Here is a 16,558-nt window from a genome sequence, read left to right on the forward strand (position 1 = left end):
ATGTTGAAAAATATGAATTTCATTTTGATAATATATAAACACTTAACAAGATTTTAAAAAATTTATTTTCGTTCTATTGTTAGAGTCAGTTGAAATAATTGTGGAAGATAAAATATATTTTTAAGTTATTGACTCATCAAAATAAATCCTTAAAACATATTTTAATATATTATTTTGTTTTACAAATTTTGTTTTTGTCTTTTTTATCTTACATATTTTTTTGTAGCTCTTTATCTTGCATTTTTTTTGTACTCCTTTATCTTACATTATTATTTTTTTTGTGCTCCTTTTATCTTAATTTTATATATATATATATATATATATATAAAATTGCTTTTTAAATCTTTGAACCCGAGATGGTCGCACTGTTTGTCCCCCAGTTGAGCCGGCACTGAATGCAAATAGAACCTTCAAATATCATTTATTGAAAATTACCAAATAACTTACAAAAAAATGCAAATCAAGTCTACAAAGTCTAATTTAATACACTATAATCTTTCCTCGCAGCTTTCAATTTTTTTTTAAAAAATTATGATAATACGTTAAGTTGAATCCCTCGCCATGAGAAACTTAAATCTACTATTTGAATTCAAAAGCAGTAATATATGTAATGTACAAGATCTTATAAAATACACATAAGGATTATATTACACATTATATTCGACTTTATAGGCTTTTATATGTATTTATGTAAATTGAGGGTACACTTGCAAAATTATATCATTTGGAGGGTTTTTTCTTACAAATAATTACTCATTATTTTAATAAGAAAATAAAGATTAGCTCGTAAATTAATGATTGTTGACCAAAACAAAACAAAAATACTTGTAATTAATTGTTGGAACATTATTACACCAAACACTTATGTTAAGTGGTTTACTCCTTTTGAATAGGTTATGTGTACTTACTCATGTTCCTCACTCTTGCCTCTCTCTATATATATGGGTATCTCATACTCACAAAATCACATAGTAACAAATACAAACAAAAAGCTTCTCGCATAAAAAAAAAAAACAATCAAAATCTTTGCCTCCATCCCTAGTTTTTCTGTCTTTTTTTTTTTTTTTGTGTTTTTCATCGCAATGATGAATTCACTTCTCACCCAAAAAAAAAACTGTCAAGTATGCAAGAAATCATTTTCAAACGGGAAAGCTCTAGGTGGTCACATGAAATCTCATCGAAAACTTTCCCCTGAATCATCAACTAGCTCGATCACTTCATCACTACTATCGCGCATCAACCTTGGAGCAAACTTCAGAACTCATGAAACAATTTCGATGAGATCTGTCCACACCAATGAACTTGTTGGTGGTCAGACACCAGATCTAAACAACAAAGAAGGTGAACAACAAGCAACTACTCTCAAGAAAAAGCTCGTCCTCGATTTAGATAAGGAAAATTCTACAGAATCTCCAGCTTTATGTCTTTTACAAATGAAAGACATGTGGTCAAAAAGTTGTCAGAATCCAAAGTCGACTGATAGTTTGATATCAACTAGAAAAGGAAAAGATATCGAAAAGTATATTGAAATAGATTCTGAAGAAGATAAAGAAGATAGTGATGACGAGTACGTTGTTGAAGATGAAGATAATGAAGATGGAGATGCACTTAAGTTTCTTAGTTCAAATGTGGGATACCTAACAGCAGACAGCGATGAAAATGATGACAATTATGGTGATGAAAATGCATATTACGGTACAAAAGAAAGAAAAGGTAAGAAGCAAAGTAAATATATGTGTGATATATGCGGAAAAATTTTACGTTCGTATCAGGCATTGGGAGGTCATCGAACGAGTCACGGTAACAAAAAATTGAAGATCTCCGACCAAGATGCGCCAGCGGTTCGACGACATTATGAGTGTCAAATCTGTAATAGAGTGTTTAAATCTGGTCAAGCACTTGGTGGTCACAAAAAGATTCATTATATGTTCCTCCAACCAATTAACTTCTCTACTTCTGCCAAGTGATCATAGAATCTGTGAGGCGTTTGTCCTTTTGGGAAAACAAATAATAAAACATGTTCTTTTTTTGTTTCTTTTTTTGTTTTTTGAACTAAATAAAACATGCTCTCTATTTTTTATTTATTGGTCTATTTTGTTTTCAAAATTGTTTAAAATCGTAGAATACAATAATTTATTTTGAGATATAGTTATAAAAAAGCTTTAAATGCAAAAAAAAACATTAAAAATTAGGTTCGTATAACAGATTTACGACCATGATGTGCAAACTTAATTTGTACAAACTGCATCTTTGTGTTACCTTCGGATTTAAACTCATGACAAGCAAATTCTCCTAGATAAAATACTATTAATTATGTGTTTAATCATAAACAAAAACACATCCTTTGTAAAATATTTTTCTACCTTAAAAATAAATTAAAAATTAAATTTTCTTTGACCAACTAGAGTCAAAGATATATATATATTAAAAAGTGTTAATTATTGAATACATATAATAAGTAAGGTAACTACGAACAACATGAAAAGAAGAATAATAACCCAAATGGAAATATTTCTAAATTGATTCTCAGTCAACATATGAGGAAGTGTGTTTAGTCAAATAATTAATTGTTCATTTTTACGGTGTTTTTATATAGAATTTGACTCGATTATACCGCATTATCCACGTAGTAAAAATTAGACTATATATATGGTGATGTTGATTCATAGTCAAAAAAATACATAGTCAACATATTATAATTCCAAAAACAAACACAATACATTAATTGTAGTTTTTTTTTATTTGACTAAAAAAAATGATAACATGATGATAATTTATGAAATGGTATTTGATTTAGGAAAACTAAAAAAAATTGTGTTTTCCTTCTGAAGTATAATAATTAAGCATTAAATATTAACATTTAAACGTTAATGTAGAGTTGTAGACGCAAGGATAAACAATTATGATTTATGTTTTTTACAAAAAACCAAAAAAAAAAAATTACTCATCCAAGATCACCAAGTTTTAACATTGTTACCATACCTGATGTGTTTCCTACTTTCCTTACAAAGTCAATGCATGTTAGTTTGCTCTAAAGATATTGTCGATGCAAGGAATCCACATGCTCTAAACATTCCATTCATATAACCAAAAAAAAAGAACAAACGCTAAAATACACTCATATATATACGTAAACACCCTTCAAAAAAAAGAAGAAAAATCTACAACTACATTGAGATTAAACTCCAAATACAAATATATATATATATATATATATATATATATATATAAACAATCACACTCCATTTTTTTGGGATTTAACATTACCATTACAAACATCTTCGAAATTGACCTCACTAACATCACCAAGAACGATCACATTATCTCCTACTGTCTTCCTCTTCGGCTTTGCCTCTTGAAGAATCAACAACACATCTCTCATCGGTGGTCGGTCAGTCGGATTCCGACTCGTACACAACAAGGCGATTCTCAACATTTGCTTCATCTCTTCTCTTATAAGACTACATGACCTACCCATGCTTTTGTCTAGAACTTCATCTACATCTTCTTTCGTCTTTAACTTTGATCTAACCCAATCCACGATACTGTTACCTTCACCAAATTCGGGTTCCACCGATCTTTTTCCAGTAATTATTTCTAATAAAATCACACCGTAACTGTAGATATCGCTCTTTTTATCCACTTGTAGTGTGTAAGCATACTCTGCAAAACCAAACCAAAACAAACAAACAAAATTTTAATTTTAGTCATATTGTCAGATGTTGTCATCCCAACAAAAAGAATGTTTTTAACAAACGGACAAAATTCGAATAATAAAAAACAATGGGACAAAAAAGTCCAAATTTAAAATTTAGGGAAAAGTAAAGAATTAGTCAGAAAAGTGAAGGGTACCTGGTGCAATGTAACCGTACGATCCGGCGACAACGGACATGGATTCGTCGGTTTGAATCAGCTTCGCGACGCCGAAATCAGCCACACGCGCCTCCATATCTCCGTCGAGGAGAATATTGCTAGGTTTCAGGTCACGGTGTACGATCACCGGATCACAATCATGGTGGAGATAACAGATCCCTTGAGCCACACCAATCGCGATCTGATACAACGCCGTCCATTCCGCCGCCGCGTTCATCGTCTTATCACCACCGTGAAGCAGATCATCTAAGCTTCCGTTAGGCATGTATTCGTATAAAAGCATCGTACAATCTCGATTCGAGCAGCATCCAAGGAGACGAACGATGTTCCGGTGCCGTACGTTCCCTAAAACATCGACCTCCGCCAATACACCGCTCTTCCGCCGCCGGATCTTGCCGTTTTCTTTGTTTTTCCCCCAGAGTTTTTTCACGGCGATTATTTCTCCGTTAGGCATCTCTGCTTTGTACACCGTTCCCGTTGATCCCATTCCGAGGATGCTATCGGTCTTTGAGAGACACTCCACCACATCATCCGCCGTGAAATTTAGTCTCTGAAACGCCGTTAGCTTCCACGGTCCTATATCTCCGCCGTTTCTTCCACCACCGTCAACTCTGTTTCCGTAGCTCTTCTGGAAACATCGGGTAGCTGCGACGAGAACGAAGAATCCAACACCAATCGCCGCCGCCAGTATCCAAACAATAGCTCCGGCGGTTTTCTTCGGTCGCTGATCGTTACGATGACCGTCTAGATCTGAATCTCCGCCGTTAAACCTATCAGAATTGCAAGGTTTTCCGACGATAGCTCCACAGAGACCTTCGTTTGATGAGAAGAAGGATGGATTCAGATGAGCGAACGAACCGCTTGGAATCGGACCGATGAGCTGATTATACGAAACGTTGAAGGTCGTGATGGTCTTGGAGCTTCCGAAATCGGAAGGGATGGTTCCGGTTAAGAGGTTATGAGAAAGATCCACGTCGGCGATTGACGGAAGAGTTGAAATCTCCCAAGGAATGATACCGGAGAGATGGTTTTGGCTGAGATTCAAACAGAGAAGCTTCTCGCAATGTCCGATGTCCCATGGAATCGTTCCGTTGAGTGAGTTTCCTTGTAGCTCAATCCTGTAGAAGCTTCTACAACCGACGTAGTTTGGGATTTCGTCGATCAAATCGCTGAAGCTAGCTGAGAAGATCTGTAGATTCAGAGCTTTCCATATGTTTTCAGGTAATCTGCTGTGGAAGGAATTGGCAGAGAGATTCAAGTATTGAAGTACAGGAGCGGTGGCGAAATCCGCCGGAATTTGATCGGTGAATCTGTTGTTACTCAAATCGACGAATGTGAGGTTAGGGAGAGAGCCGAATCCGATGGGAATCGTGCCGTTTAATCGATTGTTCTGAATCCGAAACCGAAATAGAGAGTTGCATCGAGCTAAGCTCTTTGGTAATTCACCTTGGAACATGTTGGAGAAGAGGATGAGTTTGTATAGCTTGTTTCCATGGCAGAGAGAAGAAGGGATTGTGCCGGTGAATGAGTTGTTAGAGACATCCATGATCTCAAGGTTGCCGTTTGATCCAAGCTTCCGTGGTAAAACCCCGGTGAAGTTGTTGTTCCATAGAGACAATGTAGTTAGCTCAGGGAGCTCACCGATTCCTTCAGGGACTTCACCTGAGAGGTTATTGCTGATTAAGCTTAGCAATGTGAGGTTCTTTAAGCTTGAGAAGCCTGATGGGATACTACCAGAAAGCTGATTACTCGAAACATCAAGAAACTTGAGGGCTTTCAAGTTGCTATAACTCTCCGGAATCTCACCGGTGAAACCGTTTAAGAACAGAAGCAAGTTCTCGAGCTTTGTGAGATTTCCGAGTTCTTGAGGCAGAGGACCAGAGAGGCTGCAGTTGGAAGCGTCAAAGTACCTAAGATTCGTGAGTAAGGAAAACTCCGAGGGTATGCTTCCGGTGAAGTGATTATAACCGATCTCCATGTGTTGGAGCTCCCGTAAGAGCCCCAAACTCGGAGGGAGTTCACCTCCGAGAACATTTCCGGCTAAATAAATGAACTTTAATCTCTGTAAAGCACCGTAAGCTGCAGGGATCTCTCCTTCGAAGTAACTCCCACCAAAGTTTAGTTCTTCCAAGAAACGAAGACGAGACACATCACTAGGCAGTAGACCTTCGAAGTCGTTGCTGAAGGCATTGAGGACTTTTAAGAACTTGAGCTTGGAGATTCCGGGAGGAAAACTCGAGTCGAAAGAGTTACGGCTGATGTCGAGGGTAGTGAGCTTAGTGAGATCAAAGATAGAAGTTGGAAACGAGCCTTCCAAGAAATTCCCACTGAGATTCAAGTAAAGTAAGCTCGACAAGTAACGAATCTTTGGAGGAAGACGACCCGTGAGGTTCCGGTGAGAAAGGTCAAGAGAAACGACTTGAGCCGTTGCATTATCACAAACTACACCAGACCAAGAACACAGAACGGCGTCGGTTTGACCATCGGTAGGAGTTTCCCAGTCTTGAAAGGCAGAGGGAGGGCCAGAGAGAGATGTTTTGAGTGAAAGGAGAGATAAGAGCTGAGGTGAGGTCTTGAGAGCTAAGGAATTGAAGGCGAAGAAAGGAAGAAGGAGAAAGAAAAGATGAACAAGAGAAGGAGAAGTGTTCTTCTTGTCCATCATGGCTTTAGGAGGAAACTAAAAGTGAAACAGTGTGATGAATTAAATGTAGTGAGATTGTTGGTTGAGAAAGGTGTTAGGATAAACAACGGTGGATATAAGGGTTTGAAGAAGAAGAAGAAAGGTGGAGGAGGTGAAGAGAAGAAGAAGTCATGATGAAGGTGATGATTATGGAGTGCGTCTAATGGTCTGGCTTTTGTTGGTTAAGGCATTATGGTTTGTGTGGGGGATGAAAAGAAAAGAAAAGAGAAAAAAAAAAAAAAAAAAAAACTCATTCCATTTTCCACTCTTTCTTTTACCTTTTCTTACCTTTTTCAAAATTACTCAACTGTTCTACTCAATTAACACTTGTTCTTTCTATTTTTAAAAAATTAAGCCATATCATACAAATACAGTAGAAGATTTTATTTTGGGTGGAGTTCTTTGAAAATGAGAAACCAAATACACAATGCCCACTCATATTAAAAACCGATTATTTAGATTGCTTGTATCTTTTTTTTTTTTTCCTCCTCACTAGAATTGTTTTTCCACTTTGGAATTTTATTTATAAAACCCTTTTGCAGGCGAATTGAGAATGTTCGGAAATCAAAAATGTATATATACGCAATAAACATACTCCAATGTAAGCGAAGGTGGAATGTATTTTATATCTGAGTACTCACACTCACAGGATCTAATGAAGCTAAAACCCTCTGTCTCTCTCCACTAACTCTCAAGCTAAAGTGGACTGAATTTTACTCTCAAGCCCAGTCACTATTATATAATCTCTTTTTACAATACAAGTACGTATATGAATTATGGTTTTTTTCTTTTTCTTTCGAACACCATTCTCGCGCCCAAAAGATTCAAGATGATATTACCAAATCCATCGCAACATTCCTTTATAGCACACCATTCATACGCATATATATAGAGAGATATACGCGTGCATCATCTCTTTATTACTTTTAGTGAAATGATAAACTTGATTTTGGACTTCTTTAACTACAACAACAAAAACTCGATTTATACATCACTACACAAAATTGTTTTCTCATAATTACGATCATCAATTCTATACGTATTTTTATATTCACTATTTCTAACATTTTTTTTGTATTTTGTAAATTATCTCAATCACATGGTCGTCCTCCCGTCCTACTAATAATATTTTGTCACTACGTCTCTTGCATTCCTCAAAATTACGTGTTTTCTAATTAGCAGTACATATCATTATATGGACATGAATCTATTTCATGTTTTCCCTTTGATATAGACTATATTTTCGATTTATTTTTTCCATGTATTTCTTAAAAGTATCGCAATCTCATGGTCCTCTTCTACTAAAAAATATTTGTCTCATTTAATTATTTAACACTGCTAGGAAATCCAAACTATGCCTTTTTCTTTTATATATCTCTATTTTTTCTGGTCACCATGTCTTTTTCTTACGGTATTCTATATTTTTATTATTAAACAATAAACACACACAAATGGGAAGAAAATATATATAATCTTTTTGTTGTCAATGCTCTCTCTGTATATAAAGTTTATAGCTGTAGAAATTGACTTAAGGGGGCATATGGTTTTGTATCATGATGGTTGCTTGCCATTATAGATTCACTTTTCATCATTAAGGTTGGGTGACATAAATATCTCACATTTATTCAAAAGTTCCAATAAAAAGATTTCATTATTTCCCAACTAATCACCTAAATTATCGCTTATGCATATAATCTTTATAGGCTCCGTACGTACGTGAGCATATATATTTGCTATACTATATTTTGAAATCACTTTATGTAAATTCATTTTCTCTTATACGTACTGCTAAATTATTATAGTTCAATACTTCAATTAATTACAATCACTATCTACGTGTGGTTCGAACTTCGAATGCCAAAATGAACAGCATCTCAATTAGAGTGCGTTACAAACTCGTCCTATAAAGGATCAATGGTCCTAAATTTTTTAGGATTTTTTTTCAGAAAAATTAAAAGAATGTAATAATGAAAATAAAAATGTATAGAGGCATGCGTCGTTACATTTTTCTTTTGTTAGTGTTTTTGGGCCACGCGTGTCTTTTTCGCAACAACAGTATGGTATGTTTGGCCTTTTGCCATATGACGGTTTTACCCCCAACTGAACTTACTCTTTTTTAAGTAAGCATCACAAACATCTTTATTGATTACTCTCAAGTCTCAAGTGTTTTACATGGTTTACCATCGTAAACCCTCTTTAGCTAGTCCATGTGCACACCTGTTTACTACCATCTCGCTTAGTGAAAGAGAACTGCCTCCGTGTAAGTAATGGTAATGTAAGCGACAATGTCTGATCACGTATTGTTGTAAGTTTGTAACTTCCATCTATTAACGAATGACACATCCTTTAGTTTTTTCTTTTTGGTATGAATTGAGTTGTAGTTCAAAGTAGCACTCGTCGGGTACTCAAAATTTGTAACAGAGCAATCGTATTCAATTTTTTTTTTGTTGGTATATGTTAAAATATACGAGTTTAGAGGAAATCTTTAGATTTGGAAGTACACGAGACAAGCAAACAAAATAAAGTGGGAAAGAAAGGAAATATAATTATAAAAGTTTCAACAAGAGAATGATGAAAGAATTGAACATTCTTCAAAAAGTAAACAAAGAGGATGAAATAAAGAGAGAAAGAAAACGATTGATGGAAGTGAGCCCATTTATATTTATTTATATATTAACAATGTTATTTCAAATGTGACTCATTTTTAAAAAAAATATTTATTTTTCTTTTTGAAATACCACCGTTTGTAACTTTGTATCTTCTATATATTGAAAGAAAAACATTTTGGTGAAAAAACTGACGTGTCAACATTATAGAGTTTAGTGCATCATTTAGTAAAATCTTTTCAAATTTTCTAATTAATTACATCTTTATGCATTGTATTTATTGGAAAAAAAAAAAAACAAACCGACACCTATTGTTTTCTTTTAGGCTTTCCAAATTTGGTCTCCAGGAAGAAAAAAAACATGTGTATAACCTATAATGAGATAACAATTGGAATGCCGAATAAGTTTGTCTGTTGGGCCTTCGGCAATATTATAAAGCCCAGTAGAAAACATATTACTAACGTACACATAATAGGCTTTGTCAAATTTAAGGCTGCCAAATCCAACAACAGATACCCAATTAGAAACACAAATTTTTAAAAATGAAATATATGCTCTTCTAAATTCAAAGTGATTTAAAGATTTACATTCTTTTACATTCAGATCTTTGGGATCATATATGGGGTAAAATACGTAGCCTATTAACAAAAAAAATGAAAATGTATAGCTTAAAGAAATTAAAATATAACATCAAATTATATGAAATTAAATTTTAATAGGAATATTCCCGTGCAACGCACGGATCCTGTACCTAGTTTTTATTTTAAAAAGTACACCATGCACCGTTTGTATTGTATTTGGCATTTGTTAACGAGACTTTTGGATTTTTATTTATTAGGTTCAGAATGAAATGATTTCTCATCTTAGTGTGAATATCAAGCACATACTGTTTCTTATCTCGTATTCATATCAAATGAGCTAATTGCAGCTAATCTCAAAACCATTGAAGACCAACTTCAAGAGCGATATTCTTTGCTTTGACTTTGACGAGCAGCATCCAGTACTAGATTAAAAAAAGGTATTTTATTTGTAACTTTCTAGTCTTAGACCTCAATATATTCATTTTTGTTGGAACATATAGATATTTGTTTAAAAGAAATGAAAACATTTGCTGAGATAATTGAAAAGAAGTAAATTTAGACAACCTCATAACAAATAGATAAAATGAAAATTGATTTGACACTAATTTCCAAATTGCTCAGATGAAGCCAAATTAGATGTCAGTTTTGTTCTATAGTTTAAGTAGTCTAGATCATCCCCACTAACCAAATCTCTCTTTTTGGCTGTATGAAAAAAGGTTTGTTAAATTAGTTTCTGTTATTGGTGTAATTAAAAACACTCAGAATTAGTTTACAAACCAAACACACACAGATTAGAGCAAAATTTTAATTAACATATGGCCCATGCTTTATTTTGTCTTATGTGTTGTGGGCACATAGATGCTTTAACTTGAAGTTATGATCATATTTTAAAGTAGTGACAATAATGCATTATCATTAACCTATAAAATCTCCTTAGCATTTTCAAAGTTGTTGTTAAGCAGATTAGATGGTAGAACCAATGAAATAACCAAAACAAAATTATGATATCAAAACGTGTAATCATTTGGTTCATGAAAACAAATAGATGTTTCACACTTTTTTGAAAATAGATGAGTATTTTCTCCCATGGGATCCTAAATCAACAATCCTAATCATCATATTTTAAATTTCAAAATCTTGTCTTTTCCTTTTCTATTTTTTCCCCATAATTAAAAAACAATAAAAAATGTTATCATTGCATGTAGGAGAAAATGGGGGGGGGGGAATTGGAGGACAGCCCATATCCCTATTAATCTCTCTTTTATTTTTTCTCAATAATCACAGTCGATTTTTAAACTCCATTGCTCGTATGTAAACGTGTATATGTATATTACATTATGTCAAAACTGGTACAAGATGTCAGTAAGTTAGTGTTTTGCTTTGTCATAAGTCATAACTTGATTGTTGGATGACTCTGCTGGAATCTATATACATTTCTTGCGTCCTAATATTTTCTTTTTGAATAAAATCAATATTCATCAGCCACTTAAACCTTATTATATAGCAAAGCAAAGATTTGGCTCCCGGTTTGGCAAAACTCTTGATTCTTCGGTCAGCATGATCAAGTACTTGTGACACAAAATTTTGAAGGAGACTCATGGGGATTTCTAAGAACAAGGACTACTTCTCTCGGTTGATTTATCAGCAAGAGCGGCTAGTGAGCTTTGCAATTTTAAATCGGCTTTAACAGTACAATTCTAAAAGTATTGGGTTGTTGATGTATAATTACATAAGTATACGGCTAAATTTGGGAAAATCGTAAACGTATGAGGTCTAAAAGAGAAATTACGTCCCAAATAACAAATACTATTCTATTGACTAAAATTATCTAAGCACCGTTTCCAGCTTCCAGACCAAGAAACCAAAATGGGAATCAGAATCGACGGCGGAGAGGTGCTGGAGACTTTCGAAAGAGCTGATGCTGTTACAGTGACCAGTCTCGGCAATCAGAAACCACTCATGTCTTCGTCCGTTTAATCATCTGAGCCGGTTAAGGCGAGTTATGGATCTAACCGTGATGGGGAGGATGAAGAGTATGAATGGGTGGCTGTAGATAAAGAGGTTGATTTTATTACGGATAAAGCTCCGGAGCTTGACGAAGTTGACGATGCCTTCTCTGCACTTCAATTGTGAGAGTTCGAAACTAAAAGTTCTTTGCTTTGATATATTGAAAGTACTCATCTTTGTCTTTTTAGGATGTTCAATGAGGATGATGAAAAATCAGAAGACCAGGTTACAGAGTCGGAGTCTGTGGATTGGATTGAGCCTCCGTTGCAGCTCTGTAATACTAGTCTTCTACAGCCTTACATGCTGGATAGACTCTACGACGCCTGCCATGTGTTTCAGACCGACCCTTCTGTTCAGGTTCTCTGTTTTCTCGCTGTCTTTTGAGGTTCATTGATGGGACCCGGGACGATGGCCAGCTTATGGACTCGGACGAGGACCGAAGCGCGCAAGGAACCAAGGACGCGATTGTGTCCGGAACTAGACGGCCCTCAACCCAAGCACCGAACCTGATGCCCGGAGCTACAACAAGGAGCTGGACCGCACCAAGGACGGCAAGGAAGAAGTGCTTCATCTTTGTCCAAGCTTTCGTTCAAGAATAAGAGGCGTCCGATCACGGACCCAACCGACCTGACAGACAGCCAACCGAGGCTCTTCTAACGGTCTTCATCATCACCCAAGGGTGAAGACCTCCAAGTCATTAGGGAAAGTAGTACTCTTTTTCCCACCTTGGGTTTTTCCCAATGGGTTTACCAAGGGGGTTTTAACGAGGCTATGATCCCTAGTGCATGGCTATGGCCAAGGACCACTTCGGCCACGTGTCCATTCTATCCTTAGTTAAATTTCGCTTATGACCGTTGTATTTTAAAACTATTTCCTGGATACTGCGTTTTAGTTTGACCCACGTGTTTAGGGTTTGAGAGTCCCCTTATGTAAGCCACCCTATATAAAGGGCCTAGACCTTATCATGTAAAGGCAGACTATCATTAATAAAGAACAAAGTTATCTCTTTTCTCTCGTTTTTAGAGATTGAAACGAAATCCTAGAAGCTACACGAACCGGATTCGTAATCTTCTAGTTTGGCCGTATCACAAGGAGAGTCATCCCTCGTGTGTCGCTACTTCGCTCCACCTCTATCCCCATCTCTCTGAGAGCCAAACGAGTCGAGCATCTCCTCGTGAATTTCTCTCCGTCCGTTCTTATCGTTCCTTGGTGTTGTTTACGTCCGTGCGCCGCCCCATCCGCCGATCTTATTCGTTCATGGCCCAACCAAATTGTATTTCCGAATCGCTCCGCTGGGTTTGCTCCGTCCGTACGTCCGTGGTTCACATCCGTAGTCCGGGGTCACATCATTCATGGTTTTGAGTAACAAAATAACTGAGACAGAGACATTGGTGTCATGTCTAATGTTGCAGAGAATGGTTATCTCTTTGACTTCAGACAGGGCTGTTTGGGATGCAGTGATGAACAACGAGGTTGTCCGGGAGCTCATAAGCAATGGTAAGAAAATTAAGATACAGTGCGCTACAGTGCAATCTGGTTCTAATTGATAATTATGTAAGAGATTTCCCCCTTGATGTATGATGCAGTTGAGAGGTCAGAAGAAGACTCTGGTTCAGCCCCAAATTGTTGTATAAGAAAGTTGTTTGAGAGAAGTGCCATCAAAATCATGGACGCCATGGAGAGAGTCACAAAGTACGTCACTGACCTCTTCAATGTTGTTCCTGGAGATGAGACAGTTATGCTAGCTTCAGGTGCTGCCCCGGTGATGGAGAAACTTCAGATGTGCGTTCTGCTCACCATTGTTGTCCTTCTTATCGTTTTAGTTACCCGAGTGACGGGAGGTAGATAGTATAAATTACCATGTCAAACTATGATCTCATACTTCCGGGTCTGCTCAACAATTGTGAGTGCGCAACTTCTGCGGGTGAAACCGCAGCAGAAGAAAAGTGATACTTGTGCTTACTCTTATGTAGTAAGAAAAACAGTGATTTCAATCACAATATGTCATTTGAAACATTAAACCCAACTTTTCCAAAAAAAGAGTGTACCAAACACACTAAATCACATTCCGTTTTCTAGGCTACACGAAATCGGTTTTGATCATATACCCGTTTTCTGAGTATCGTCACAAAATACTATTCATCCGCGTAAACTTGAGATAAACGGGTGATTAAACCAGTTTCTTTTGAAGAGAAATGAAAGTGAGGACTCTGTTTTATGTACAGTGCAGAGCCATCCAGCCATCCATGAAACCAGTGATTGCTTCTTGTTTGTTTAAATCTAGCACGACATCAAAAGCAAAAAGTGTGTCCAAGTTTCAGAAAAAAGCTTGTGTAGGAGATTCACCAAGTAATTGTGTATATTAAAGAAATATTCAGCGAGAAAGGGGATCTCACCTGGTATTAGGTACTTGAGCTACCGAGATCAAAGTCCATTGTGTAATCATACTCGATTGTTGGAATAACTGATGCCATGAACTTCAAGAACAGGAAGAGGTACCTGGCAAAAAAAAGCAATGGTGTAACCAGCAAGCCCATTGAACTAGTATAAGAGTTATTTGCAAGAAAAACACATACTTGTCAACTTCAGGTTCTACTCCGCGCGACATTAATACATCAATGATTTTCTTCATAACAGCTCCATGCCGACATGGATGGACTGAAGCATGTTTCCCAGGCAAATGTGGATGATCTTCAATTGTGACCTATGCAATATTTTAAACGAGGATTACAAAAATATTGAACATTGGTTAGATTCAGAGGACATAAGTGGCAACACTTTGGTGGCATTACAAAAAGTCATTTGAATCAGTTGAGATCGTCTTCTTTTTACCGTTTTACGAGCATGGTCTTGGCTCACATCCTCCATTACAAGTTCAGGTTGTAGCAGCATCCTTGACTACAAGAGACATCATAGTTTTCAAGTAGATAACAGGAAACATACACAACAAAAATCCAAGAACTTTAGAATTAAACAAAGTATGAACGAGATGCAAACCTCATCATAACCGGTCAGCCAAACACGAGGAGTTTGGTAATACTTATCATACCTGAACCAAAGTGAAGAATTGTTAGTTTGCCTCCACTAAGCCAAAAGTATGAGAGCAGTATCTACAAGTAAAAATGCAGGAACACATTTTTTGAATATGAAAGAAAAGCGGGAGGCTTACGTTATGCTGAGATCATATGTCCGAGTTCGGAGAATGTTATCGTCATCAGGTTCATGAGCCACAAGATAAGTTGACTGAAGAGTTGCCTGACTCAAGGAAGGAATTAAAATATTATAACCATTGGTAGACCAAAATAAAGACCAAAATAAAGCTACACACGGCCAGTGTTCAATCGAGTCAAAGTATAACCTTTGAAACTCACTGTAATATCCTAGGAAATTTTGAAAGTTCAAGTGTATAATTTAAAAGCATTTATCAAAGAGCAATAAAAAGCTGAGCGCAAACTGCAAAGACAAAAACTCACTGGATCATCTTCTACCACATTGTCAGCCTCATCAAACTCCTCCATGTCTGGAATATCTTCCTCCTCCCCACCTCCAAAATACGTAGGTATTGATTTGATAACATTTTTCTCATTTATGTCCAAGGCATCCATGGATGGCAAGTTTTCATCTTCCTTGCCTTTATCTGTGGAAAAGATACAAGAGATAAATCAGGGAAAAATCGAATTTCGGAGGCTTTAATCTCTCAAAACAAAATCATTATCTTCCTTGCCTTTCGGTTTCCCATGTGTAGCCAGCCAACCATCATTATCTTCATCATCAACCAACACTTCACCTCCAGCAGCTTCATAATCCTCTGCCACAGATGCAGCTCTCCGTAGACAAGGTACTGCCAAGCCGTAAAAAGTCCATAAAACATTGTGCATTCAGAAACTAAACAGAAACTAAAGATTTCAAATTTACCATTTCTAGTAATCAAAAACTGTTTGTCCGAGGGCAAGTAAGGCTTCCTTTTGCTTGGGTCACCAGATTCCCTAATCAAAAGTAAAAGCCATTATGTCAATGCTTACCTATTTAAGAAAATATATAGATATCGCCAATCGGCTTGAACTAGAAGTCACAAAAATAAAGCGCAAAGAGCGATATGTTATACACATATAGTATAGGAGCAGTAAGATATAACAGTTTGTAATACATCATTACCCAGCAAAACTAGTTGATCCAATAAACTAATCAAACATCAGAAAACTATATAAAAAAGTCCCATTCAAGAAAGTTGTAACCTTGCTGCCACCAGAAAAGCCACAATTTTGATTGATCCCATCACAATCTCACATGATTTGCATAAAATTCTATACTTTTCGACAACACAGAGAGACCCATTCACCCATATTCATCAAAGAATCAAAGTTCACATATCGTAGGTTACAAATTCACGAACTCAAAATCACAATTGGCCACTATGATTTAAAAAAAAAAAAAAAAAAAAAAAAATCAAAATTTTGAACTAACCAGGACCAGGTGGGACACTTGGAGACGAGATTATCTCCGGCAAGTACGAACTCGCTGACGCTGAGTACTCCCTTCTCCTTGAACGCAGAGATCGTACGTGGACCTGTGATCCTCTCAACTGTACCTTTAAAAGCTTCATGAAGCTTTTGCGAAAGCACCATACTTTGAGATAGCGATGAATTCGGATCTAATCAGTGGTTTATATCAAAGAAAAATCTAATCGAGGATTCGATTTGCGAGCCCTAATCCCTAAGCTGGAGAATTATAGATTCCGTCAAATTTGAGGAGATGATGATGTGCCTCTGTGTAATATTTTAATATATTTCTCGAATAGCCCTCATACTTCC

General features: G+C 36.3%; 3 protein-coding genes and 1 pseudogene across 4 annotated transcripts; 2 read left to right on the top strand and 2 right to left on the bottom strand.

The window, feature by feature from the left end:
- The first annotated feature begins 974 nt into the window (after window positions 1–974).
- LOC104729027 (zinc finger protein ZAT1-like) lies at window positions 975–2,040 on the top strand. The gene has a single exon (XM_010447928.2). It carries the CDS (start codon window positions 1,083–1,085, stop codon window positions 1,965–1,967), a length of 885 nt encoding a protein of 294 aa, XP_010446230.2. The 5' UTR covers window positions 975–1,082; the 3' UTR covers window positions 1,968–2,040.
- A 1,022-nt stretch (window positions 2,041–3,062) lies between these two features.
- LOC104726735 (leucine-rich repeat receptor-like protein kinase TDR) lies at window positions 3,063–6,941 on the bottom strand. Its single transcript, XM_010445666.3, has 2 exons — window positions 3,853–6,941; window positions 3,063–3,663 (listed from the first exon to the last, which is right to left on the bottom strand). The coding sequence occupies exons 1-2, from the start codon at window positions 6,533–6,535 to the stop codon at window positions 3,236–3,238; spliced, it is 3,111 nt and encodes a 1,036-aa protein (XP_010443968.1). The 5' UTR covers window positions 6,536–6,941; the 3' UTR covers window positions 3,063–3,235.
- Window positions 6,942–11,544: 4,603 nt separating this feature from the next.
- LOC104726738 (uncharacterized) lies at window positions 11,545–13,709 on the top strand (annotated as a pseudogene). Its single transcript, XR_015571357.1, has 4 exons — window positions 11,545–11,869; window positions 11,936–12,104; window positions 13,160–13,244; window positions 13,334–13,709. The product of XR_015571357.1 is annotated as an uncharacterized LOC104726738 (transcript).
- An 11-nt stretch (window positions 13,710–13,720) lies between these two features.
- Window positions 13,721–16,552, bottom strand: LOC104726736 (autophagy-related protein 3). Its single transcript, XM_087472593.1, has 10 exons — window positions 16,212–16,552; window positions 15,663–15,733; window positions 15,472–15,588; window positions 15,221–15,384; window positions 14,917–15,002; window positions 14,745–14,796; window positions 14,580–14,645; window positions 14,324–14,451; window positions 14,144–14,246; window positions 13,721–14,027 (listed from the first exon to the last, which is right to left on the bottom strand). Exons 1-9 carry the CDS (start codon window positions 16,370–16,372, stop codon window positions 14,150–14,152), a joined length of 942 nt encoding a protein of 313 aa, XP_087328719.1. The 5' UTR covers window positions 16,373–16,552; the 3' UTR covers window positions 13,721–14,027; window positions 14,144–14,149.
- Window positions 16,553–16,558: the final 6 nt, after the last annotated feature.

This window comes from Camelina sativa, chromosome 11, assembly GCF_030686135.1.
Source record: "Camelina sativa cultivar CO46 ecotype springtype chromosome 11, ASM3068613v1".
NCBI lineage: Eukaryota > Viridiplantae > Streptophyta > Magnoliopsida > Brassicales > Brassicaceae > Camelina > Camelina sativa.

What these genes read in the sequence shown, in the direction of transcription:
- LOC104729027 (XM_010447928.2), top strand. Translation starts at nt 1,083, where the DNA reads ATGATGAATTCACTTCTCACCCAAAAAAAAAACTGTCAAGTATGCAAG.
- LOC104726735 (XM_010445666.3), bottom strand. Translation starts at nt 6,535, where the DNA reads ATGATGGACAAGAAGAACACTTCTCCTTCTCTTGTTCATCTTTTCTTT. An exon ending in GTACGGTTACATTGCACCAG is followed by an intron (nt 3,664 to 3,852) that starts GTACCCTTCACT and finishes TTGGTTTTGCAG; the next exon opens with AGTATGCTTACACACTACAA.
- LOC104726736 (XM_087472593.1), bottom strand. Translation starts at nt 16,372, where the DNA reads ATGGTGCTTTCGCAAAAGCTTCATGAAGCTTTTAAAGGTACAGTTGAG. An exon ending in AAGTGTCCCACCTGGTCCTG is followed by an intron (nt 15,734 to 16,211) that starts GTTAGTTCAAAA and finishes ACTTTTGATTAG; the next exon opens with GGAATCTGGTGACCCAAGCA. An exon ending in GGCTGACCGGTTATGATGAG is followed by an intron (nt 14,646 to 14,744) that starts GTTTGCATCTCG and finishes TGTCTCTTGTAG; the next exon opens with TCAAGGATGCTGCTACAACC.